General features: G+C 65.4%; 2 protein-coding genes across 4 annotated transcripts in view; one reads left to right on the forward strand and one right to left on the reverse strand.

Annotated features, from left to right (window-relative positions):
- PTP4A3 (protein tyrosine phosphatase 4A3) overlaps nucleotides 1-16,905 on the forward strand; it is a 34,350-nt gene extending 17,445 nt beyond the window's left edge. For 2 of the 3 annotated variants that reach the window (XM_068525959.1, XM_068525961.1), the window contains exons 2-6: nucleotides 9,696-10,599; nucleotides 12,730-12,822; nucleotides 14,064-14,194; nucleotides 14,807-14,881; nucleotides 16,648-16,905. In XM_068525959.1, coding sequence (XP_068382060.1) covers nucleotides 10,495-10,599; nucleotides 12,730-12,822; nucleotides 14,064-14,194; nucleotides 14,807-14,881; nucleotides 16,648-16,765 — 522 coding nt within the window. In that variant the 5' untranslated portion in view covers nucleotides 9,696-10,494 and the 3' untranslated portion in view covers nucleotides 16,766-16,905. Of the gene's footprint in view, nucleotides 1-6,938; nucleotides 7,000-9,695; nucleotides 10,600-12,729; nucleotides 12,823-14,063; nucleotides 14,195-14,806; nucleotides 14,882-16,647 lie in introns of those variants that run through there. The other variant, XM_068525960.1, reaches the window with a different exon arrangement.
- A 2,918-nt stretch (nucleotides 16,906-19,823) lies between these two features.
- The window catches only part of LOC137751068 (maestro heat-like repeat family member 5), a 56,335-nt gene continuing 52,680 nt past the window's right edge, over nucleotides 19,824-23,478 (reverse strand). The window contains 6 exon segments of the mRNA XM_068525492.1: nucleotides 19,824-19,921; nucleotides 20,174-20,248; nucleotides 20,450-20,552; nucleotides 20,683-20,805; nucleotides 21,418-21,573; nucleotides 22,153-22,329. Coding sequence (XP_068381593.1) covers nucleotides 19,824-19,921; nucleotides 20,174-20,248; nucleotides 20,450-20,552; nucleotides 20,683-20,805; nucleotides 21,418-21,573; nucleotides 22,153-22,329 — 732 coding nt within the window.

Genomic DNA, 23,478 nt, shown 5'->3' on the forward strand with positions numbered 1-23,478 from the left:
TCACGATGCAGTGACCACATGGGTGATCACGTATCATCACGCTGGGGAGTGAAAGGAGGAGGTGCTGTGAATAACCACTCCTCGCCAGCTGGCGTGAAGGGAGCCGTCCGGGGCCACCTGGCCAGCAGGTGCCCTTGGAGGTGCTGCGGGGGCTGGAGAGAGCCCAGCCCCCATGCAGTCTGTGGTTGGTTTGGCCATCAATGCAGATTCGGAGTTGGAGCCTCATAGCAACCAGTGGGGCCGCGTTAAGTCCCCTCGTACAAAGTGAATCAGTGGAGCTTTCAGGGATGCAGAACCCCCAGCCGATAAACAGAGGACCTCACGATCTGTTTGACCCTAACAGTCTTTAGGCTCTGTCAGAAAGCAGGTTCTCGACAAGGGGTAACTGCCGTTATTAATGTTTATTGTTAATAAGTGGTAGCTTAGATTGTCATCCGTTGTTATCTTGGGTTTTAATAACCCCCTGAGGGGGTTGGAAGTATCCCGCTTTCTAGGTCGGTCATAATTGTGTGCAAAGCAAGAGTTGCTGGGCTCTGAGTTGAGGACCGGGAGCTCGGTGGCTGATGCTTGTGGCTGGGCCTCCTGGCATCTGTTCCGGCTGCTCTGAAGGCCTTGTCTGTATTAACACTCCCCCGGGCTGGGCTCTGAATGGATGACGTTTGCATTGATTCGTTGGGGTGAAGAGAAGGAACCCTAGGCTTAGAACCAGAAAACCGGGTTTCGGGTGGCTCTGCTCCGCCTCTCTGTCTGGCCTCCGTGTGGAATGGGGCTCATAAGTCTTCGGCCTCTGATGGGGGTGCGTGTAGCAGTAAGGGTGACAGAGACAGCGGGGGTGGAAGGGGTCCTGCGCTGGCGAGCAGTGCTAGACGGGGCATGCTGTTCTCACGGAGCTCACGGGGAGTCTGATGTGTCCCCGCTCGGGGGCCCCTGCCATGGGTGTGGGTCCTGAGTCTCTGCCCAGAGGCCACCTCCTCAGAGAGGCCTCCATGTCTACCCCCTTACCCCTCAGTCAATGTCCTTTCTGTCGACCTCAATCCATCGCCTGGTTGTGTGTCCCCCCACCGACCCCCGCCCTGCCCTGAGGGTAGGGTCGTGAGGGTTCGCTTACCCCTGACCCCCAGTGCCCACATGGATGCTGGGTAGGTACACATAGGAATGAAAACCCAGGCCTGGAGGGCACCGAGGGCTTCCTGGAGGAGGAGGGCACCTTCACCTGGTCTTGTGGGTGAGGAGCGTCTGGGGGCATTTTGGGCCCCAGAAAGAAAAGGGAGACTGGAGGCATGAATCCTACAGCCCCCTCCTTCCCTCCCCCTACTGAGGGTAGAGGGGCAGGGCTGAAAATTCAGAACTTAGTCTCCTAGGCTATAGGGAGCCATGGATGCTGTGTGGGCAACAGCAGGGTGGGCGCCACCATACCATCTCCCGCCCCAGGCCAGGCCTCGCTGTGGTGACCACTCACTGGGGGTGGGGTGGGTGAATGACATGGGACCTTGATCCCGGGTCTAGTCTTGGGCTGGAGGCAGGATGGGCCCCCGTCAAACCTGTGTTGAGCCTGCCTCTGAGATAAGAACACACGTGTCTCTTGCTACCCACCCTGGTGGGGAGGGTGGGCCAGCTGGTTGGGTGGCGGTGGAAGAGAGAGAAGGGAGGGGTGGGGGGCTGGAGATCCCTGCGATTCCCCTCCCCTGATGGGGGCAGGGTGGGCGGGCCTCCTTTGAGGACAGCTCTGTGTCCCGAGTTTGGGTCTCGGGTGGGGTCCTGAGCTGCCTGGGGGTGCTGGGGTGGAAGGGGCATAGCAGCACGGGGGAGGGACCCGGGGAGGCAAGGCCCTGACACGGGGGACGGGGGTCGAGGGCTCCGCGTCCAGCCTCGGAGGAGGCCGAGGCGGGCGGCCACGCTGAGACTGGAGGAGGGGGCGGCGTCTGTGCTCCGGGGTGAGGGTACCACAGGCAGTGCTGACGGCCGGGCTGTGGTGGTGCTGCGTGCCAGGCCTTGTCAGGCAGCTGCTGTCATTTCCCTCTTTGCAGATGAGGAAACTGAGGCACAGAGAGTAACCGCGGAGGTCACCTGGTCAGTACAGATTCTTGGAGGAGATGGTGTTTGATCTGGAGCTGGGGAAGGTGGGCTGCAGGGGAGCACGGGGTGGTCCCGGGGAAAGAGGCTCGCGGTCAAGTGCCTGCAGTTCCATGGGGGCGATGCTCCCCTGGCAGGAGGCTGGGCCGGTGGCAGGTGTGGCCCAGCTGGGACCCGGGTAGCCCAGCGACAGGTGGCGCTGTGAAAATGCTGTATTCTAACCCTTTAAGTGACAGCGCGGGAAGCTGAGGCACAGGGTGGAGGGAGGTCTCTGCGAGGAACCCAAGGGGCTTGGCTCCAGGGGCGAGGTGCCCCCAGGCTCAGTAGTGCTGCCTGCATGGGGGGCACTTCCACCCCCTCCTGGGGCAGCTGCAGTATTGTAATTAGCCGGCCCGCCCGTGCCCATGGGAGGTGGCTTCTCAGGGTAGGGGTGGGGTGGAGGGCGGTCAGCAGTCCCATTTGGGGGTGGGGCGGGAGAGGGTTGGGCAGGCTTTATGCCTGTTCTGGTGACTTCTTCCCCTGTGTCCCCCAAGCTTAGCCCAGCACCCGGCACTGGAAGGTGCTCAATGAACATTCGTTAAGTTGGATGAATGAATGAATGAACGAACGGATGCTGGCTCCTCTGTCCGCCTTGGAGGGAGTCCTGAGCTTTGGGCCGGGAGCAGGGGAGGCCGCAGGGAGGACCCTAGTGGCAGAATGAGCTCAGAGCCAGTGCTGAGGCCTCGGTAGGTGGGCAGTGTGGGAGTGGGGCGTCTTGGGCAACGATGGGTGAACAGTGGAGCTTCAAGCAGAGGCAGGCAGCCCCAGGGGTGCAGTCCCCCATGTACCTGGACACCTGCGTGAGCTGCGGCCAGTGTGTCCCCGTGTGATGTCACAGGCGGCCTGGCCAGCAGTAGCCACACCTTCCAAGCTATCTGTGCCCCCAGCTGTAAGCCCCCAGCAGGAAGCTGGGTCTGGGAGGGAGGGGTGCTGTCTCTGGCACCCAGGCAGGGGACCTCCCCCCAGCGGGGTGGCGGAAGGGGCACCTGCAGGGCACCTGGCAGTCCTGCTTTCCCTGTTGCACCTCAGTTTCCTTGTCTGAGCTGCTGCATGGTGGCCACAGAGGCCCCGTTTTCCAGCCGTCAGTGCCTGTCCCTTTGTCCCCTCGACACCCCGGCAAGGCAGGGCTTGTCATACCTTTTGGTGAGGAGCCGGGGCTCCGAGGGGCAGGTGGTCACAGGCAGCTTTGGGTTCAACCCCAGACCCGCGAGCCCAAAGCTCTGCAGGCAGATCGGCCCTTGTCCTCCTGCCACTCCTCTGCTCAGCCCCCCTCCTCCGGCCCTACTCCTTTCCTCTCGTGCCAGGTCCCTTCAGGGGAGTGTCCAGGCCCAGCAGGGTGTGGCCAGGCCAGCTGAGGCCAAGGCGGGGAGGGCCAGGGGCCTGGGAGCCCGGCTGTGGGGAGGCCCAAGCCCTCGCCAGGACTGGGGCAAGGGCAGCCTGCAGAGTGGTAGCAGGCACCCTTCACCACGTGGGTGCCTGCCAGGTGGGTGCCGTCGAGGCCAGGGATATGCTTAGTGTGGGCCTGGCGGGCTTGGCGTGCATGGGGTTCAGGAGACCCAGGGTGCCTGGTCTGGCTCTGCTCTGTGCCTGCCACTGATGACAGCCAGGGTGGAGCACAGTGGCCTTGCCCACACTCACACCAGTGCCCACCTGCCTGACCACGGAGGTGGCAGTTATGGCTTCGGGGTCTGCAGTGGAGCTGTGGCCGGCCCGGGCAGTGCTGGCGGCTGATGGCATGTGAGGGCGGGCCACTTGGGTTGGCAAGTGGGTACCATGCCCCACGAGGCACCCTTAAAGCCACGGTGTGGTGAGGGCAGACCATGCAGCGCCCAGGGGCAGTGGTGGAGCTGCGGGGAGTGTGCTCGCAGCCCTCCTCCCCATCTCCAGATCCTGGAGGGTAGAACAGGTGCCTTCCCCGGCTGGAAACTCAAGCCTACTCCCAACAGCTCTGCTTCCAGGTCACAGCCTGGGCGGCCCCTGACCGGCTTGGAGCGGGCCCCATTGGAAGGTGCCTTCCCTTCCTGGCAGTGTCACCATTTGTACAGGAGGCCTCAAGCCCCAGAGAGAGCAAGCATTGGCCCTGGGCTACACAGGGAGTCAGGGCAGCTGGTCAAGCCCTGATGATGAGGTTCCAGACACGAGGAGCATGCCTGTTCCCCTCGCCGGCCAGCTCCTCCAGGAAGCCTTCCCTGACCACCTGATCCTCCAGTTCTGCTCTTCACAGCGCCTGCTGTGCTGGCTTATTCTGCCCCAAAACTTCCCTGCCGCTGGTCCCCGTCCCAGCAGGGGGCACTGAGGAGGCCCTAGAGGGAGGGATTCATAACTTGGGGAGCTGCCCGAGGGTGGAAGGTGCTGCCCAGGAGCAGTGAGCCCCCTGTCACCGGAGGTGTGCAGGCTGGCGATCAGATGGCGTAGTGACCTTTGAGTTTCCTCTGGACTTCAGGGGCTGGGATCCTGTGATGGGTTCTGGATGGTTCCCGGATCTGGACCTCTGCCCAGAACGTTGGGTCACTTGTTCCTTCCACAACAACTGGGGAGCCCTCCTGGTGCCAGGCCCTGTGCTGGAGGTGGGTGGAGTCGACAGCCTCTGAGCCCCTCCTTCAGGACACACCTACCCTGGGGCCAGGACTCTCTGCTCTGAAGGGCATGTGGCTGCAGGGAGGGGGGTGGGGTGGGAGGGGAGGCGGTGGAGCTTGGTCAGCGATCGGGGCTGGACCCTCGGTGCCACGGGTCCAGAGGCAGGAGGGTTCTGGGAAGGTTTCCTGGGGGATCAGCGTGGACTTGGCCTGTGGGGTCTCCCCTCCCGGCCCCCGAGCAGAGTGTGGACTTGGGCTCGTCTGGGAGGGTTCCAGGAACGGCTCCTGCCTTGATAAAAATAGACTTCTCTGAAGGGCTTGGGACTGTGCCAGCTGCAGCAGGTGCCCCCCAGGCCTGGCCAGAGCGGGTGCCCCAGGCGAGGGTGGACAGGGTGCCGGGGCCCAGGTGTGCAGCCTCAGCAGCATGGTGGGCTCTGGGTCCTGGGTGCAGTGTCACAGAGCCTGATGGGACCTTTCACCTTGTACGGATGAGGATGCAATGTGGGGTGGTAGAAGCAGCTTGCCCAGGTCTCCTCTCTCCCAGAGGGCCAGGGTCAGGATGAGCAGGGTCTCTGGGGCCCAGCAAAACTCAGCCCAACTTTGGTTCTTCTGTTTCCTTGGGCAAGTCCCTCGACCCCTCTGAGCTGCTGTTTTATTAATACAGTGTGGCCGACGTGTCTTGTTCATGGGACACAGTGTCCAGCATGGTGTCTGAGGGGACAGACTCTCAGAAAGTGGTCAAGGTGGGAGAGTGGTGGGGCCCTGAGCGCCCAGAGCTGGCCTGTAGGAAGAGGCTGCCGGAAGTGGGGACCCAAGAGCACTGGAGTGGGAGTCCTGGCCCGAGCCCACCTTGGTTCTGGGTGGAGGAGCCCTTGCTGTGGGCCGGTGGGCAGGCCACCTGGCTTGGCCGGGAGGGGGCTCCGGCGGGCCTTTCTGCCCTGTACACAGCTGTCCTGTCCTCACCTCCTCTGCCTGCTTGCCCGGCTGAGGGTGGGAAGAGTGCGGGTCCCGGCATGGCTGACACTCTGGGTACGTGTGTGGGGAGAGCCTGGGAGGGGGCCGTGCTCTGGGCTGGGCCCCTGGCCAGTTCCTCCCACCCCGCCCCTGCGGCGCTGACCGATGATTGCAGGGGCCAGGCTGGCTGTCTGGGAGCTGGGCTCAGAGCCGGGTTCCCAGCGAGGCAAGGCCTCTGGGGACCCTGTGTGCTGGGGGCTCTCCCCACCCTGCTCCACCCCCTTCCGAGGGCCTCCGCGTGGGCCGGGGCAGGTACAGGGTTGACTGCGGCGCCAGGCTGCACTCTCGGGGCTCACAGGCTGGGGAGCACTCGTGTTCCTGACATGGTGCTTCCAGGAGGTGAAGCCAGGACCCTGCTGGTGGGGGCAGGCCCGGACCCAGGGAGGGCTTCCCATCACAGAGGGCCTTGTGGGGAGGGGGCGTCTGCACTGAGCATTGGAGGATGAGCGGGATGTGGAGACCGCTCCCTGTGTGTCCGGGTGCTTCGGTGGTTTCCTCACCTGCATACGGGGGGGGGAGGGGCGGGATGACAGCACCAGCCCAGGGGTGTGGTGAGGATTCAGTGAGGGACAGCAGCGTCTGGCAAGAGCTGCCTGGGCCACGAAGGGGGCACACAGTGGAGGGGCCCCCGGGTTTGAGGCTGGAGAGCTGGGCAGGGCTCTGAGCAGGAGGGCTTCAGGGCCAGACCAGGTGGTCGGCCACCATCCTGTGGGTGTCACCCTCGGGAACCCACCTGGGCCACAGGCACCCTCCTTCCCATTTGCAACGTAGGGAGCTCGCCCTCTGGGCCTTGGCTTGTGCTGAGGTCCCCGCCAGGAGCCTGGCTCCACGCTGAGCTCCTCGAGACCTGGCGCCGCCCCCTTTCCCCAGAGCGAATCCTTCCTTGGAGAAGGAGGGCCATGGGGAGCCCCAGAGGGTTCAGGAGGGCGCCGGAGCACGGCGGGAGGAAGGCGGGGTGCGCGAACAGCGCCCCCGCCCTTGCGTTTCCCCTTCCTCCGCGGCGTTTCCTCTCCCGGCTCGGCCCTCCGCCGCCCCTTTGTTTGCCCCTGCGCGCGGGCCGGGTCGTGGTTATATTTAGGCGGCAGGTGTGGGAGCCACTACAAGCCGGGTCGCTCGCCGGTCACCGGCCACGCCGCCCACGTGATGCCCAGGCGCTATAAATAGCCCCCGGCAGCCTGGCCGCGGAGCATCCGTGGGGAGGCCGGCGCGCCCCGCGCACTGGGTCTCGGCCGCCGCGTCCCGGCCCTGCCCGGCCCCGCGCGAATGGAGGCGGTGGAGGCGGGACGCCTGCGCGCCGGTGAGCCGGGCCGCGTGAGGGCGGGGGGCGTGCCGGGAGGACCCCAGCCCCGCCCCGGGGAGGGGGGCCGCATCCCTCGGAACCAGCCCCCCACGCCCGTTTCTCCCCACCCCACCCCCGCGCCCTGCTGCTCGAGCACCGCGGGACAGGATGCCCGCGCCCACTGGTCCCAGCCCCGCCCACGGTGCTCCCATGCCCCCCTCCTTAGCTCTCCTGGGACCCCACTGAGCCGTGGTCCTCCAGCCAACCCCCCGTACCATACAGGGTCCCGGGTGCAGAGAGGCTGGCGCTCTCCGAAGCCCTCTGCAAACTCCAGCTTCTCAACCAGCTGTGCCACCAGGAGTGAGCCTCCTGGACTTGAGATTGGAACGCCCGCGGGGAGCACTTCCCGGGGCCTGGCTCGGTCAGGGCCCAGAGAAGGCCCTCCAGCTCTCCCTGGCTGGTTTATTCATCGGCAGGCAGGGGCCAGGATGGGGCCTCCCCTAACGGGTCTGGAAAGGAGGACTGTTCTGGACATAGAAGAGGGCTCAGAGCCGGCCTGGGTGGAGGCCGCTGGGGTCGCAGCCCAGCAGTGACGTGGGGCCGGTGGTGGGAAGGCCAGAGGGAGGGGCCTTGGGCTCCCAGAAGGGCTCCCGCCTCATGGGGGGTGGCGGCCAGAAGCAGTGGCTGGTGGACTTGGGTCAGCCCTGCCTGGGGGCCTGCTCAGTGACCTCACTGAGGGGGTGTGGTTAGGAGGGAGGGCCCCTCCCTGGGGGGGGGAGGCCACAGGCCTGGTTGAGCCACAGGCCTGGCTGCCTGGGGCAGGAAAGGGGGCTTTCACTGCTTTGCTCTCACCTGGGGGGTGTGGGCCCTAGACATCGAGGAGACAAGTGGGGTGTGTGGCTAGACCCCGACCCGGCCTGGGCAGTGATCTTGGCCCAACCTCGGCCCAGACCCTGACCCCATTCTATCTAGGGCCGGGCCCTCTGACCGCAGCCAGTCTGACCCCTGACCCCTGCCAACAGGTGACCCTTGAGGCTCACGTGGGCAGCAGTGTGGGGTGGCTCTGGGCCCTCAGCTCTGAGGGCCATCCAGGGACACTGGCAGAAGAGCCAGGCCATGTGCCCTTGCCCCTGGGGTCTCCCCAGGTGCCCAGCAGCTGTGGGCGGTGAGGTGGCGGGTCAGGCCCTTGGAGAGGCCTGTAGTCCTGTGGCTTCCTTGGGCCTTTGCCCTCCTTTCCTCCTGGTAAACACACACGCACACAGGAACAGTCCGCAGCCCCAGGAGGGGCCGGTGTTTGTGTGCTGCTCGGGGCGCCGCGGCTGGCTCTGTCCTTGCCTGCACTGGGCGCCGCGGCTGGCTCTGGGATGGTGTGGGATCCCTTCTCCCTGTCGTTTGCCCCCTCCCCGGGGACGCCCGCGTAACCCTCCTAGACAAGGCACGGAGCAGAGCGTGAGCCTGGGAGCAGCGCTGGAGGCCCTCCACCGCGTCCGGGTCCCAGCTGCGGGCCCTGTCTGCACCCAGGTTGAGGCTCCAGGGGCCCAGCCGGCCTGGTGGGCAGCTGGGGAAGGGGCTGCTGGGCGGGGCAGAGGTAAGAGTTGTCTGCCGCGGGGGATGGAGGGCCTGCCGGGTGAGCAGGTGGGATTGGGCCAAGCCCCGCGGCCAGGGGGGCTCTGCTGACCACTGGGTTGTGCCGGAGGGACCTTGGCAGCGTCTCGTTCGGCCCCTCACTGTACAGATGGGGAAACTGAGGCCGGTGACGTGCCCAAGTTCTCCCAGCCCGTCTGTGCGGGCGGGAGTGAGGCTGGCTGGGTGCTCCTGCTGGGGCCCCTGGCCCGGGCCCTTTGGGGCCTAGAGAGTGAGAGACAGGCATGAGGTGCTTGATGGCTGTCTCTGAGGCCCAGCAGCGTCCCTCCTTGAGGCCCTGTCACAGCGGGACCCCACTCCTGGCCACCTGCACTGTTACCATCTTGGCAAGCACCTGGTGGCCGGCCCTGGCCCTTTGGCCCGTGTGGTCTGTCCCCACTTCTCCGAGCTACTGGAGGGCAGAGCCGCTTGTTTACCTCCGGTGCGTGGCCAGCCCTGTGGGCGAGTGGTGGACGGTGGCCCAGGGCAGAGGCCGACCAGAGCCGGAGGTTTCCCCGGGGAGCCCTTGAGAGATGCGTAAGGTGGCGCATGGCTGCGACTGAGGCTGCCACACCCTGACCCCGCTGTGCTCTGGCGCCTTGGCCTCCGCGCCTGAGCCCCTTTCCCGGAGGACCGGCTGGCCCAGAGCAGTGTGGGCTTGGAAATGCCGCAGAGCCCGGTGTTCTGCAGAGGAGGGGGTGACTGTCCCCGGGCGGGGGGTGGGCATCCTGGGGTGCCCGGGCTCAGGGGATGGGGGCTGGGCCTCCGTTACCACAGACTGCCCTGAAATCCGTGCGTCGGGGTTCAGCACGCTCCGGGGGGAGGGGTGTGTCCCTCCCTCCGTCCCTCTCTGCCCTGTCCTGGTGGCTGTCCTGTCACCTCAGGGCTCTGGGTCAGCCCTGGCAGGAGCCGTCCTTCCTTGTGCCCCCAGATGGGGAAACCAAGGCCCAGGGAGGGTGGCTCGCTCAGCGTGGCCTTGCAGCAGGGCCCGGGAGAAGCACCGGCCGGGACCCCGGCCGGGACCCCTCCCGGGAGTTGGGGCGCCCAGGGACCCCTTTCCTTTTCATTTCTTTTTCTCCCCTCCTCCCCAGACGCTGCCTGCCGCTGACCAGCCCGGGATTTATGGAGAAGAGGGCGGCCCTCTGAGTGCTGCCGCGGCCTGCATCGCCGCCGCGCCTGCTGCTGAGGCCCCGCGCCTCCGGCCCTCACCATTGCCCTCGCCCGCCCATGGCCCCCGCCGCCCGGCCTGGGGCCGGCTCTGCCGCCTGAGCCCCCTGCCCCCTTCCAGGACTCGCCGTACCCCGATGGGGTAACGTGACGGAGGCCCCGTGTCACAGCCGCCTGCACCCACCCCAAGGCCGCCCCGTTGGTTCAGTTCGAGTTCATTCTTCCTTTGGTCCTTGGGGGTTTGGGGCCTTTGAGTGAAGGCGGCCGTTGACCTGTCCACGGATGCAGACGGGGCGTCCCCAGCGACAGGACAGCGCTGGCCACGGCCACAGCGGCCGGACTCACTTTGGGCTTTTTCGAGTTTTCTTTGCTGACTGTTTTTGGTTGTCGTTATTTTTGCTTTTGCCCCCTTGTAATTATCCAGCTCGGAGAGGCAGGAGCTTGGGCTGGTCCATTTTACTTCCGGGGGGCTCTTCCGTTCCTTTCGTTTTTTAAAGAGTTGGGTTTTCTTTTTTAATTATCCACCCGTTAACCCGGGCAGCATCCTCCCCCCTCCCAAGTATTTGCACAATATTTGTGCGCGGCGTGGGGGGCAGGTTTTTAAAGAAGCGTTTTCTCCCTGTTGGACGAGCGCAGGGGTCTCGTTCTCCTTGGGTTCTGGGGCGCTGCCGGGGCCGTCTCCCACCCGCGTCCCCGGCGCCGCCCCGCCTTTGGGGCGCAGCCATGGCGCGGATGAACCGGCCGGCCCCCGTGGAGGTCAGCTACAAGAACATGCGCTTCCTCATCACGCACAACCCCACCAACGCCACCCTCAGCAGCTTCATTGCGGTGAGTGTCCAGCACGTCCGGCCGCGCGGCCGGGGGCCTCCCGAGGGCCGCAGGGTGAGCCGCAAAGCTGTCGGCCCAAGGACCGCGCTTGGGAGCGGAGCTGCCAGCCTGGGCCCAGGGTCCCCGGGGGGCACCCGAGGGTGTCCTTCCTGCAGAGCTGGTGTGAGGACTGCGGGGGGATCAGCTGGGCCCGCTGGGGCCTGCAGGGTGGGCAGCGGGAGTCCACGCTGCACGAACAGAGGCAGGTTCAGAGGCAGGAGGAGAAACGGGCCTCGCCTCCTCAGGACGTCACCTGTGGCCGGGGCAGTCCCGAGCCCTTTGCTGGCCGTTCGGCCTCTGTGCAGAGGCTGAGCGAAGGAGGAGGGAGGGTCCCCCAGGTGAGGAGTGGCTGCTTAAACAGCCTGGACACAGGCGGTTGCAGGGGGCTGGGGCACGAAGGCCAGCTCCATGGCCAGCCCAGGCCGCAGGAAGCCCACCGGCGGTGGGGGAATCCTTGGGTTGGAACAGGCCGGCTGGGGGCTTCAGGCCACAGATACCTGCGTGAGGAGCGGCTGGGCGGGAGTCCGAGGCGGCCACGGGAGAGAGTGACCACTGTACCCTGAGAGCCAGCAGGTTGAGGTGTGTGCTGCTCACGGCCCCAGCAGATGGGGCCAGATGTGTCTGCGGAGCCTGCGGTTCTCCACATGGCCCCTGCGGGAGACTGGCCTCTGTAGTGCTCCTTGCTGTTTGCAGAGCCTGTGGCTGTGTGCAGGGCCATTTGTGGCCTCAGACCTCCAGCCATTCCTTCTGCAACATGAGAAAAGCTCCTTTGAGCGCTTGTCATGGTTGAACAGGGGCCTGGGCACGAGAGGACTTCAACAACTCCATAGAGAGAGGCAGTGGGCGCCCTGCCATTGGGGGACCTGGACCCTGGACATTAAGCTGGGACCCTGTAGGGGAGGGCTGTCCCCCTGTATAGCCTGTGATTAGGGTCAGGGCTGAGTGTGCCCAGGATTAGGGCTCAGTGTGTGACCAGGATCAGTGCTCAGTGTGTGACCAGGATCAGTGCTCAGTGTGTGATGAGGGTCAGGACTCAGTGTGGGACCAGGGTCAGAGCTCAGTCTGTCACTAGGGGCAGGGCTCAGTGTGTGACCAGGGTCAAGGCTTAGAGTGTGACCAGGGTCAGGGCTCAGTGTGTGACCGGGGGCAGCGCTCAGTCTGTGATGAGGGTCAGGGCCCAGCCCTGGGCTGGGTGGAAGCACCCTCGGCTGCAGGCACAGAGGGATCTGAGGTACCCCTTCGGCCTCAGAGCCCTGCACCACCGCCCCCTGCTCCCCGCATTCTCAGAATAGCTCTGTGCTGTCCTCACTGTGTCCAGTGTCCCCGTCACATGATGAGCAAGGTCCAGCAGCTGATTCCTCACTGCTCCTAAAATAGCTGCTGGGAGCAGGTCGGGGTGGGTGCAGCCCCGGCACGTGGACCCCATGGAGTGGAGCCCTCCACCCCAGCGTATAAATATCCCCACGCCTGGCTGTGAACTGCCTTGACCTTCTCCCTGGTAGCCCGGGGCTTCCCCGCTGGTGTGCAGGGCCTGGCTCCCTCCTGGGTGCCATCTGGGCAGGTGCCTGCCCTCCCCGCCCCACGGCCTGCCCCGCCGAGACTCTGAAGGCCCCTGATTGGGGTCTGGCTATGCCCCTTGACTGGACTTGTCCCTGCAACCCTGGCTGGGAGGGCTGCCCAGAGCAGGGACCATGCAGGGGCTCACGTGTGGGCTGGTGGTGTCCTATCCCTGCCTGGGGAGCCAGGATCTTTGCCTGGAAATTGCTGATGTGATCTGGGGTCCTGAGCACCCGAGAGGAGGGAGGTAGTGCTAGGAAGCTGGCTCCCGGCTGAGTAGCCACGATGGCAAGGAGGGTCGGTGGGGACACCCTCCCTGCTGCTGGGTGGGCCCAGGGACAGTTGCCCCAGGAGCATCAGGAAAGACTGTCCCACCCTCGGCAAGTCACTGAGCCTGAAAGTCAGTGAGCCACTGGGGATTCACGCTGGGGATCAGCCTTTCTGTCTGGTCAAGGGGGGGCATGGCCTGGTCAGGGGGTCCGCAGCCCTGAGCCCCACAGCCCCGGCTCAGCCATGCCTTCCTCCCCCTGCCAGGACCTGAAGAAGTACGGGGCCACCACCGTGGTGCGTGTGTGCGAAGTGACCTATGACAAGGCCCCGCTGGAGAAGGACGGCATCACCGTGGTGGTGAGGGCTGCGTGGTGCTGCGTGGGGTCGGGGGGGTGGAGGTGGCTGGGGCCCCTCACTGGGAAGCAGGCATGCGTGGCCTCTCTGCGTGCCCCCTGCCGTGCCCCCCTCGCCGTGTTCGTGCCCAGGCCTCATCTCTAAGGGTCTGGGCTGCCTCAGGGGCGCATCTCTGTCTCCCTGCCTGGCGTTCGGGGCCCTGTCGCCGGGCAGCGGGTGCCTCCGGGAGGGGGGGGGCTGGGGGCACCTGGCGGGCCCCTGGGGAGGCTCTACCGAGGCCGTGGGGAGGGACCCTGGGGGCTGTTTCCTTGGTCCCCGGTGCTGGGGACCGACGTCTAGGCGACAGGCCCTGTGGGAATGGGCCACGGGTTTCCCGGTGCCTCGACCAGAGCCCTGGGGCCAGCCCTCTGGGGAGGACGCCGAGCCAGGCGACTGTGGTGAGAGTGGTGGAAGGGTCGGAGCCTCGGGGTCAGACGGGCCTGCCTGAGTCCCGCCTCTGCCCCTTTCCCGCTGAGTGACCCCAGTTTCCTCACCTGTAGAGCGTGGGTGCTTGAAAGGCACCAGGTGAACGCTGTAAAGCGGCCCATAGCACAGGGAGTCCGCAGCCTTTCCCACCCCTCCCACAGCAGCAGGAAGGATTTGGGTTAGACTTAACAGCAGCCAGGCAGACCGGTTTCCTCCAGGGGTTGCTGAATCCGGAGTCCGGCAGCAGGATTAGATGACCCGGGGGCCGAGCCTTGGTGGGCGCACGTGGATGCACTAAACGGCACTAAGTCTGCTCCACTGGGACTTAAGTGTCTCCATCCTCACTGGGCCCGGCCTGCTCCGTGCAGCTGTGCTGGGGGCTGGGGACACAGACAGGCACATGTCAGCCACGTGTGTGGGCCAGACCCCTTGGGCCTCCTGACCCAGAACCTCTCAGGCTTGGGTGAGGGTCAGGCTTTGACCCCAGAATCGCAGTGTGGGCTCATGGGGAGGGGAGTAGGGCTCCCGGGGCTCCTCAAGGAAAAGAGCAGGGTGTTCCGGGGAGGCTTCCTGGAGGAGAGGACGGCCGCGGGAGCGGAGAGGATGAGGAGGAGCCTTGCAGCGGGGAGCTCCCTGGCCCTGTGCCCTGACCCTCACCCTCACCCTCGTGGGCTCCCGACATCCTCTGCGCTTCTCAGAGTGCCCGTGGGCAGGCCGGCCTGCGCCCCTCGCCCCACCTTCCGGTGTGGAGGGCCCTCACGGGCTGCTTCCTTCTGCAGGACTGGCCGTTTGACGACGGGGCGCCTCCACCCGGCAGGGTGGTGGAGGACTGGCTGAGCCTGCTGAAGACCAAGTTCTGTGACGACCCCGGCAGCTGTGTGGCCGTGCACTGCGTGGCCGGCCTGGGACGGTGAGCCGGCCGGCGGGGCAGCTGGCTCGAGCCTGGGGACCCTGTGGCCTGGCTCACTCTCGGATGTGGGCGCTGAACCCACATCACACGTGACCTCCTTCCTTGGAAGTTCCCAGACCTGGGTGGGGAGGAAGTCCTTCCCACAGTCTGACCCTGCTCCCTCCTGCTGTGGTTGGGGCTGTGCACTTGAGCAGGAAGGAACTGCCAGCTCCGTCCCTCTCCAGGCACAGAGGCCCCGCCCCCAGCAAATAGCCTGGGTTTCACTGAAGGACCCAGGCGGTGGAATCCCCGTTTGCAGAGGGACTGGCTGAGTGGGGTTGATAGCCAAGAGGCAATCTCTTATCCACAACCAGACCTAAGCCCAGCGCTTCGCTCTCCCTCCTTCAACCCTCCCACCAACATATTTACACACAAGGAGCCTGAGGCACAGAGAGGTTGCCTGGCTCACCTGAGGTCACACAGCAGGGTCGGGAGGAGCAGGGCACTGGGGGAGTCTGGGCAGCCCTCAGGCCCTGAGGGGGAAGGCACTGCTCTGTGTCTTCAGTAGGCGGCCTGTCAGGGGACGGGTTGGGAGCGGAGGCTCGGCTGATCTGGTTCTGCCGTCCGCTCTAGGGCTCCGGTCCTCGTGGCTCTGGCCCTCATCGAGAGCGGGATGAAGTACGAGGACGCCATCCAGTTCATCCGACAGTGAGTGGCCGGTGGGGGAGGGCGGTGGTGAGTGCTCAGGGGTCCGGGTTGAGGGGGCCCGTATCCTGTGCTCCCCGCCCCGCAGGGGCCCAGTGCCCTGCCAGTGGGCACTCCTGCCCCCTGGCCCCGGGCTGTCCTCTGAGGCATCCCCCAGTCCAGTGCAGCCTCCCATTGTGGTACCAACGCACCGCTCAGGCCGCCTGGCCCTCACTGAGGACTGGTCCCTGAGTGCGGCCTTCTCCCCTGGCTGGGAGGTATGAGTGAGGAGAGGCTAGAGCGAGGGCCTGGCTGGTCCCATCTCCGCGGCCCGCGGCTCCCTCGACCTGGGGCGCGGCAGTCAAGGCAGGCTGGGCTGCGCTGAGTAACGAGCAGGTCCACGTAGGGAGTTGGGGCAAACAACTCTTTAAGCCTCCAGCACTCCTGATGTGGGGTGTCATTCTTACCTGGGAGAGGAAGGACCCCCAGAAGCCATCCAGCCCAGCCCCTCTGTGAAAAGGAGCCTCCTGTGGCACCCTGCCCACCTCCCCTAACACCCCAGGGACGACTGACACATGGGGGTCTTTCGGAGCCACCCTTCCAAAGCCCTGGCCCCTGGGGCCTCTGCCCCAGCTTCTCAGCCCCCATGGGGGTCTCCCCCCCTTCCCCTCCTCGGGTCGGGGGCTCCTGGCTCTCCCACTGCTCCCGGGAAAAGAGCCCGGGTGGTGCAGGGTCCTGGGGTGTCAGCAGGGACAGTGGGGCGGATGGCAGAGGACCTGGGCCTGTGCTGGGCCCGAGCCCGCCCCCAGGCCAGCCGCCGTGTGCGTGCATGCGTGCGTGTGTGTGCGCGTGTGTGTGTGTGTGTGTGAGAGAGAGAGAGACACGCACGTGCTCTGTGCCTGGATGTGTTCTTGTGCTGCCTCCCCAGTGGCGGCTCCCAGGGCACAGCCGCCTCTTTCTCCCAGAGGCAGGCTTGTTTACCAGCCAGGCAGCCAGCCCTGCGTGCACCCGTGGGAGCTCAGGCCTCCTCGGGAGCCCGGCACTCCTTCATACACGCGCACACACTCGCACACACAGGCACACGCTGTTTCTCTCCGTGAGCCTGTGTGCAGCTCTGCGCCTTGGCGCAGATCCAAGGGGCACCAGGGGGAGGGCCGGGCCTTCACCAGAGCCGTTCCCGCACCCACCGCGTTGGCGGTTCCCCAGCCTGAGGCGCGAGGCCCGTGATGGGGGGCTGGGCCCAACCCGGCGACTCAGAGAAGCACAGGCTTGCTCCTCCCCCGCTCACGTTTCCTTGGCCAGAGCAAGTCTGTGGCCACGTCTGAGGTCACGGGCGGGTGGGGACACATGACCTCCCGAAGCGCCCGGTGGGCAGCCCTAGGTGCCCTCACACCTGGGCAACTGAGGTCCACCTCCCCCCTCCTCTACTCCCCCTCCCAGCCAGCCGGGATGCCCAGGCTCCAGCCCTGCGGCCTCTGGGGTCCCAGGGCCTGGGCGTGAGGTGGTACCCAGGTAGACATGGGGGCCTTGGACGGTGGGGGTCAGGGAGCCAGCCTGGAGGAGGTGATAGCCAGGCGAGTCGAAGGCCAGCTGCGGTGACTGTAGGTGATGGGGGAAGGGTGATTCTGGCAGCAGGAGCAGCCCGGGCAAAGGCCTAGAGGTGGGACGGTCTCTGCTGGCCACGAGGACCCGCTCCAGCCCCACTGGACTCTGGTGCCTCGAGGCCCTGGGGCAGGGCAGGCGGCCGAGCCGGGTCCCGCCTGATCCCCACCCCTGTTCCGTCTGCCCAGGAAGCGGCGTGGAGCCATCAACAGCAAACAGCTTACCTACCTGGAAAAATACCGGCCTAAGCAGAGACTGCGGTTCAAGGACCCACACGCACACAAGACCAAGTGCTGTGTCATGTAGCTCAGGACCTTGGCACCCTGGCCTCGGGCTCAGCGGGGCTCCATCTCCCTCCTCTCCAGATGCCTTGGCACACCCGCCACCAATGATCCGGCCCGCCCCACACGCCCTTTGCTGTCTCCTGTCACCGTCCCCCTGCGTCTCTGTCCACACGCACGTGCAAGTGTGTGTGTGTGTGTGCTCGCACCACTGTCTGGTCCATCCTTCCTTTTGTCTACATGCCCCGCGTCTCTGTCTCTTCCTCGGTGTCCTATGTGTCTCTGTCTGCGCCCTCGGCTCCTTCTGTCCCTCTGAGGCTTAATTCCCCCCTAATCTCCCCCTCACCCCGCGCCCCTGGCTCTCCTGCCAGTGCCCTGCCCCTGGGCAGCTCTCCTCTTTGGCCCGTTTGTTTGGGGGCTGGTGTATTTTTTAACCACTGGGCCCGGCCCCTCCTCTGCAGCCCCTCACCCTGACCTGTTCTTGGCACCTTAAATTATTTGGTCTGGGGCGGTCAGATGTTCTGGACACTCGAAGGCAATAAAACCGGACCCTGTGGCTGTGTGTGCTTGGAGAGTGGGGTTGGGGGCCAGGCGGCCTCGAGGGAGCAGGCGGGGCCCCGGGAGGCCCCTGAGCAGGACGGGCCGGCAGCCCCTCCGGCTGGCTGTGCTGGGGCGCCCCCTGGCGTCCACGCCGGGTCCCTGCGCTCCCTGGCTTAGGGGCAGGAACCATCCCAGATAGAACAAGGGCTGTGGCCTGCGAGGGCTCCGCCTGGTTGCCATGGTGCTGTTTCAGGGCCGGGTCACCAGCGTTGCACCTGTGCAGCACAGGGTGGGTCCCTTGGTAATTCCGTGGGGCTTGTGTCCAGTGGGGTGGCTGCCCTGCCCCCACCAGGTGCCCTTAGAGGCCCAGAGCAGGGAGCGGGTGATGGTGGCCAACTGCGCCTGCCGTGATAGGTCAGAGTGTGTGTGGGAGGGGCAGGGTCTGCCTGGGCCCATGGGGTGCCCTGCTCCCAGCCTCCCCATGTGCAGCTCTCAGCTCTGCACCTTCCCCAGGTGGGATGGTGGCCCACCCACCAGCTCACAGGCCCTGTCTCCCCGCCCCTGGTCTGCTGTGGCCGGCCTGGCAGTGAACTGTTGCCGCTGGTACGGTTCATGGGGCACCTCCCGTGAGCCCGGGTCTAGAGCCCCCCGCCCTGCTGGCAAGGACCGGGCTCCCTCCACTTGAGACTTCTCCTGTCTCGGTTCCCCTGGGGGCTTGCCCAGTCACCGTCGGCTCCAGGAACCTGTTGGGGCCAGGCCCACCCAGCTCTAAGCTTTTACTAAACCAGACTTCCCAGAGGGAGGGTGAACTGGGGCCGGGTGGAGGGATGTGCGGGAGGCCTGCCTGCCCACTGCCCGGAGGTGGCCAGGGGGCAAGTGCTGGGTGAAACCAGGAAGACCCCCCCCCCCCCCGTTTCAGGAGAGATGGCACTCCCACCCACCAGCTGGGCTGAGGGGATCCTCCCCCTCAGGCCTCTTGGTCCTGAAGGAGTGCACCCCTCCCCCCCAGGCAGGGGGTTGCAGCGGAGGAGAGATGAGGGGGTACCCACGGAGGTCCATGGACAAGATGGAGAGTCGTGAAAAGGCAAACCCACCCAGAGCTCCTCCTCAGGTGCCCTGTGCAGAGATGCACAGACGGGGAGACGGGGCTCCCGGGTGGAGAGGGGCCGCCAGCCCTACCGAGAGTTATTTCCTCCTTTCCCCAAACACACCCAAGAACACAAGTGAATCTGGGGCGTGTCCATGAAGTTGCTGTATTTTTTCAACCCACCATCCAAGTTTTGGGGTCTCCTGGGTGCCAGCCCTGTGCAGCCCCATCCCTGCCCCAAGGGGCTCACAGTCTAAGGGGCGTGGTGAGCCGGGTAGGGGGGGGTGCCTGGCCTCAGGAGGGGCTGACGAGGGGCAGGGAGCCTTGTTTGGCAGGCCCTCGAGGGATGGGGCTTGTGGAGGTGCCGAGGCTGGGGATGTGGGCAAGGCGCTCCGGGTGGAATCTCTGCCTGGGCGGAGTGGGGAGGGTCAGGGAGGGCATGGGGCGGGGGGCAGGCTGGGCTGGGCTGGACCTCCTGTTGGAGGGTGGCCGGCTGGGGTCCCGAGAGAGACACCTGGGGGGAGGCCCTAGGGAGGACTCAGGCAAGGGAGGGTCTCACAGGCAGGGAAAGGGCCCACCTGCCCATTGCACAAGTGGAAAAACCAAGGCTGGGAGGGGAAGGGCCTCCTGAAGGTCAGGTGGGTCTCCAGGGGCTCCCTGGGAGTCGGGGGACCCCTTCTAGACTCAGCCCTCCAAGGGGTCTTGGAGGAAGGTCTTACTACCCATTTTACAGATGGGACAGCTGAGGCTCAGAGAGCTGAGACCCTCGCCTCAGGCCACACAGCTCATCCAGGATGGGCCAGGCCCACCAGGAAGGTCTGACTCTGGGCCAGCCTGGTTTCCGCTGCCAACCCCGGTTGCCAGCCCTGACTGGACTCAGGAGGCTAGAGATGGGGGTGGAGGGAGACATTGAGTCCCCTGGGCTGAGGGAGACCAGCCAAGGGGCCTCTTGCCCACCATCAGCACCCCGGTGACTATGGAGCTCTAAGCTGGAGACAAACTGAATTCCGTCGGAGTGCCTTGGTGAATGGCTCCACTCAGCCGTGAGCCCCGAGGGCCAAGGCTGCCCTGGGAGTGCCCTCCCAGCGCCCAGGACACTGGCAGGCCATGGCTTGGGCTCTGGCCAAGGGGAGCCCACCTGATCTCCATGAGGGGAGGGGCTGTCATTTGCAGGGCGCTGCACAGACTTCCCAGTTTGTCTCTGGGGGACACGGTCTCCCCGCCCTCCCCCTGGCCTGCCAGTGTCTCCTGGGGCTTGCCTGGTTCCCCTGGGAACCCACGGAATGGTGGGCGGGGAGCGTACAGGTGTGACGCATCTTTGTTGAATCTAGATCTTTCTTTCAAGTGGAAAAATGTTATGCAGCCAAGCTCTGTGTGGACAGGGCAGGGCTGACTGACACAGTGGGCACGGGGCTGGGGGTGGGTGAGGAGGAAGGTGAGGGAGGACGGCTGGAGGTCACCGCGGTCTGGCTGCCATCTGCTGAAGGAAGGAGGACTGCCTGGTGGCAGGTTCTTGGATGCCAGGCTCTGGGTCATTCTTAAGATCCTCAAAAGCTCCAGGAGAGGAGGGACAAGTCAGAGGTGCCCCCTGTGGTCCCGTCTGCCCACAGCCCCGCCCTGACAGGGCAGCGCCCTCATTCCCACCTGGGGTGCGGGGGTGCAGATTGGCACCCAGACCGCACCTCCTGGGCCTTCCAGGCCTGGGTGCTCCCCTTTCCCACTCCCACCCCCTCTCAGCCCCGCGTGTTTGGGGGTCCACCCTCCCTGCGACACGGGTGCGGGTGTGGACGGGCTGGGGCCGCTTACTGCAGAACAGCAGCTTCGTGTCCATGTCCTTGACCATCTGGGACACGGCTTGGGGGTGGTGGCAGGTGGTGTAACCTGCGTGACAACGAGGAGCACGCTGGCCGGTGGACGGGGGCTCGGACCCGCTCCTGACCCTCCGAGGCCCCCCCGCCACCTTTCCTCTTGCCAGTGGCCCTCGAGCTCCAGCTGCAGTGGCGTGGCAGGCGCTGGGCGGGTGAGGCTCAGGGTGCTCAGGCAGGGCAGGCCCGGGGGTCCCCGAGCCCGGCCCCCGCCCACCCATGAAGAGCGCCGCCCAGGTCTTGATGCGACGACGGCGGCTGTGCAGGTAGCTGGGGGCCTGTGCCAAGTGGATGCTGAGACCCTCCTGGCTGTGGCTCATCTGGGGAGCACGCCTGTCACTTGCTGGGGCCAGAGGGCTGGGCCCGCACAGAGCACGGACCGGAGCCCCAGCCCCGGGGACCCCGGCTCCCGGTCCCCCTCCCCTCCCGCCCTCCGCTGTGGCCCCTAACCAGGCGGCTCCAGAGGACGTGGCGGGCGCTGAGGCTCGCCTCCCAGGCCGGCGTGCAGGAGAGGGTGCGCCGCAGCCGCCATCGGAGCAGCACTGAGCCGCGGTGGAAGGCGAGCTTGGCCTGCTGTGGGGACCGCAGGGGAGGGCCCGGGCTGGGGTGGGGTCTGAGGAAGCCGCAGCGCGGGCGCGGCCCCTCCTGGGCTCCTCGGCTCCTTCCCGCTGCCTGTGAGGCTGCGCTCAGCCCACCCACCGCCCTGGCCGCGGCACCAGGCCCCGCTCGACCGAAGGCAGTACTTGGCCCCCATCGGCTGGGAAACTGGCCGCTTATTATCCATCTCCCTGGCCGCTGGGAGCCCCAGGAAGGCTGAGCTGCGTCTTAATGGCCTGGCGTGGGGCACGGGCTGGCACACAGTAGGGCTCAGCCCAAATCTCAGCAAGTTCAACGAGCAACCTGAGCCCCGACTACAGGCCAGGCGCTGGGGACACAGCAGTGAGCAGGGCAGACAGTGTCCTGCCCACAGACGGCACGGCCATGTGTTTGCACGTGTGTGTGAGTGCACGTGTGTGAGTGCACGTGTGTGCACATGGGGAGGGGCAGGGAAACCAAGGAGGGGGCCAAACCTGCTGCCCCAGGGAGCACCCCCTGCCATCTGCAGACCCCCAGACCCCAGCCCCCTGCCACCCGTGGGTCCCCAGCCCTGCCCGCCAAGGCGAAGGCCCATCAGGAGGCACTGACTGTGATGACGGCCCGGCAGCTGTCCTTCAGGTGCAGGAGCAGGGCCACCATGCTCTGGTGCACCTGGGTTCTCAGGCCACTTTGCTTTCTGCCTGTCATTGACGCCACCGGCTCCCCGGACAGTGCCATGGCTGCTGCCCGGATTCCATCCCGCTCCTGCAAGGCAGAGGCTCAGGGCCAGAGCCAAACCTGCCTGGGGGTCCTGACCCTCCACTCCGTGGTGGGGATGGGGCTCAGTCCCCTCAGTGGGACCCTTTCACCTGGGCTCAGGGCTCTCAGGGACAGGGCTCTGCCTTCCCCCTCAGACAGGGCTCCTGGGGAGGGTCACAGGCCATCCTCAAGGACCTGAAATCATTTCTCATGCTCACAGTCACATCCTGACAACCCAAGTGTCATGAATGCAGCTGAGGGGCGGGGCTTATCCCTCTAATTTCCCAGTGAAGGAAAATCTGCCATTGCAAACGTGCTGACAGGTCAGGTAGGTGAGGACAGGTGGGGTTGGAGAGACTGGATGTCGGCGCTAGCTCAGCCCCATGGAGAAGGGCGAGCGCCACCTGGTGGCCTCCCGGCTGGTCCACCAGCGCCGGTGCACACCCAGGTAGCTGCCCTGGACCTCCACCTCCCCGCCCCAGCTGGACCGTGGCCTGGGGTCCTCCCCGCCTTCGAGGAAGGGAGCGGGGGAGGCACGGGAGGGCCACGAGATGGGGGCGCTCGCCCCTCCCTGGGCGCACTCACGTCGTCGGAGAAGGAGCGGGCGTTGATGGCGATGCCAAGGCTCTGGGCCTCTGTGCTGTGTGCGCCCAGGCGGTGCAGCACGTCTGACACGGTGCCCATGACGCGCACCACCACCGGCTCGCTGCTGTGGAAGAAGCCGTCGAGGAAGGGCGGCGGCAGTCCACGGAGCAGGCGTCCCTGGGGGAGGTGGGGCCGGTGGGCCGAGGGTGCTGGGACCCCTGCCTCTGCACCCCCTGCACCCCAGCCCTGCCGGGTAGACCCAGAACCAACTCAGACTCTGCCCTTCCCAGACCCCCATCCAGGCCTGGGCACCTGCACTGTCCCCCACACCCTGCTGGATCCCGCCCTGGCTCTGCCCATGAGGGAAATGAGCTCCGAGCCCTGGTCTGTCCACTGGGAGCTGTGGACAGACTGCGGGCAGGCTTCTCCTCCCTGAGCCACTGGGGGTCCTTCTGGGGTGAGGGGAGCATTAGCCCCGTGCTAGTTGGCTCCCAGGTCCTTCCTGTCCGTCCTCATGCTGGCCAGAGGGCCCCCACCAAGCCCTGGAGACCACCCTTCCCTTCCTCTGCCCCACCCTGCCTTTACCCCCATTCTTGGCCTCCCCATGGGTCAGAGAGGGCCTGGGGGGCTGGAGGAGACAAATTTGGTCAGGTGGGCACACGCTGAGGTCGCTGGCGAATCACATCATGGGGAGGTGGGTGCACCAGTGGTGGCTCCAGACCTTCTATGTTGCAATGACCATTTCCCATTTTTACATTACTTTAAAAGAAAAAACTAAGCTCATTTTCGGCCAATTCTTTCTGCTCCTCTTGTGTGCAGTGTGCTCATGAGTTGTCTGGATGTACGTGTCAGAAAGTGACATGTCAGCAAATGGATGTTTCCCACCATCAAGCCCCTTATCAATGACTTGTGCAAACTAGGCTGATTTTACAACTTTTCAGCAAGTTTTAGGCAACTTCATTGGCTTCCTAAGCTGTGTTTAGTTTTACAGTATTAAATTCATTTCAGTGACAAACACTTTCTGAGCACCAACTGGGTGAAGCCAGGGTGCTGGGACCCAGGTCTGGCAGTGGACTGGAGAAGGACCCAAAGTTAAACATACAATATGGCGTGTGTCAGTCAGTGACGAGTGGTATGATACAGCAGGGCAGGGCTGGGACCGACTGGGGTGGAGGTACCAGCAGAGGTGGTGGTTATGAAGGTTTTTTAAAAATTATTTTATTTATTTATTTATTTATTGGCTGTGCTGCACGGCATGTGGGATCTTAGATCCCCGACCAGGGATTGAAGCCGTGCCCCCTGTGTTGAAAGGCAGATTCTTAACCA

This window comes from Eschrichtius robustus, chromosome 17 (genome assembly GCF_028021215.1).
Source record: "Eschrichtius robustus isolate mEscRob2 chromosome 17, mEscRob2.pri, whole genome shotgun sequence".
In the NCBI taxonomy this organism is placed as follows: domain Eukaryota; kingdom Metazoa; phylum Chordata; class Mammalia; order Artiodactyla; family Eschrichtiidae; genus Eschrichtius; species Eschrichtius robustus.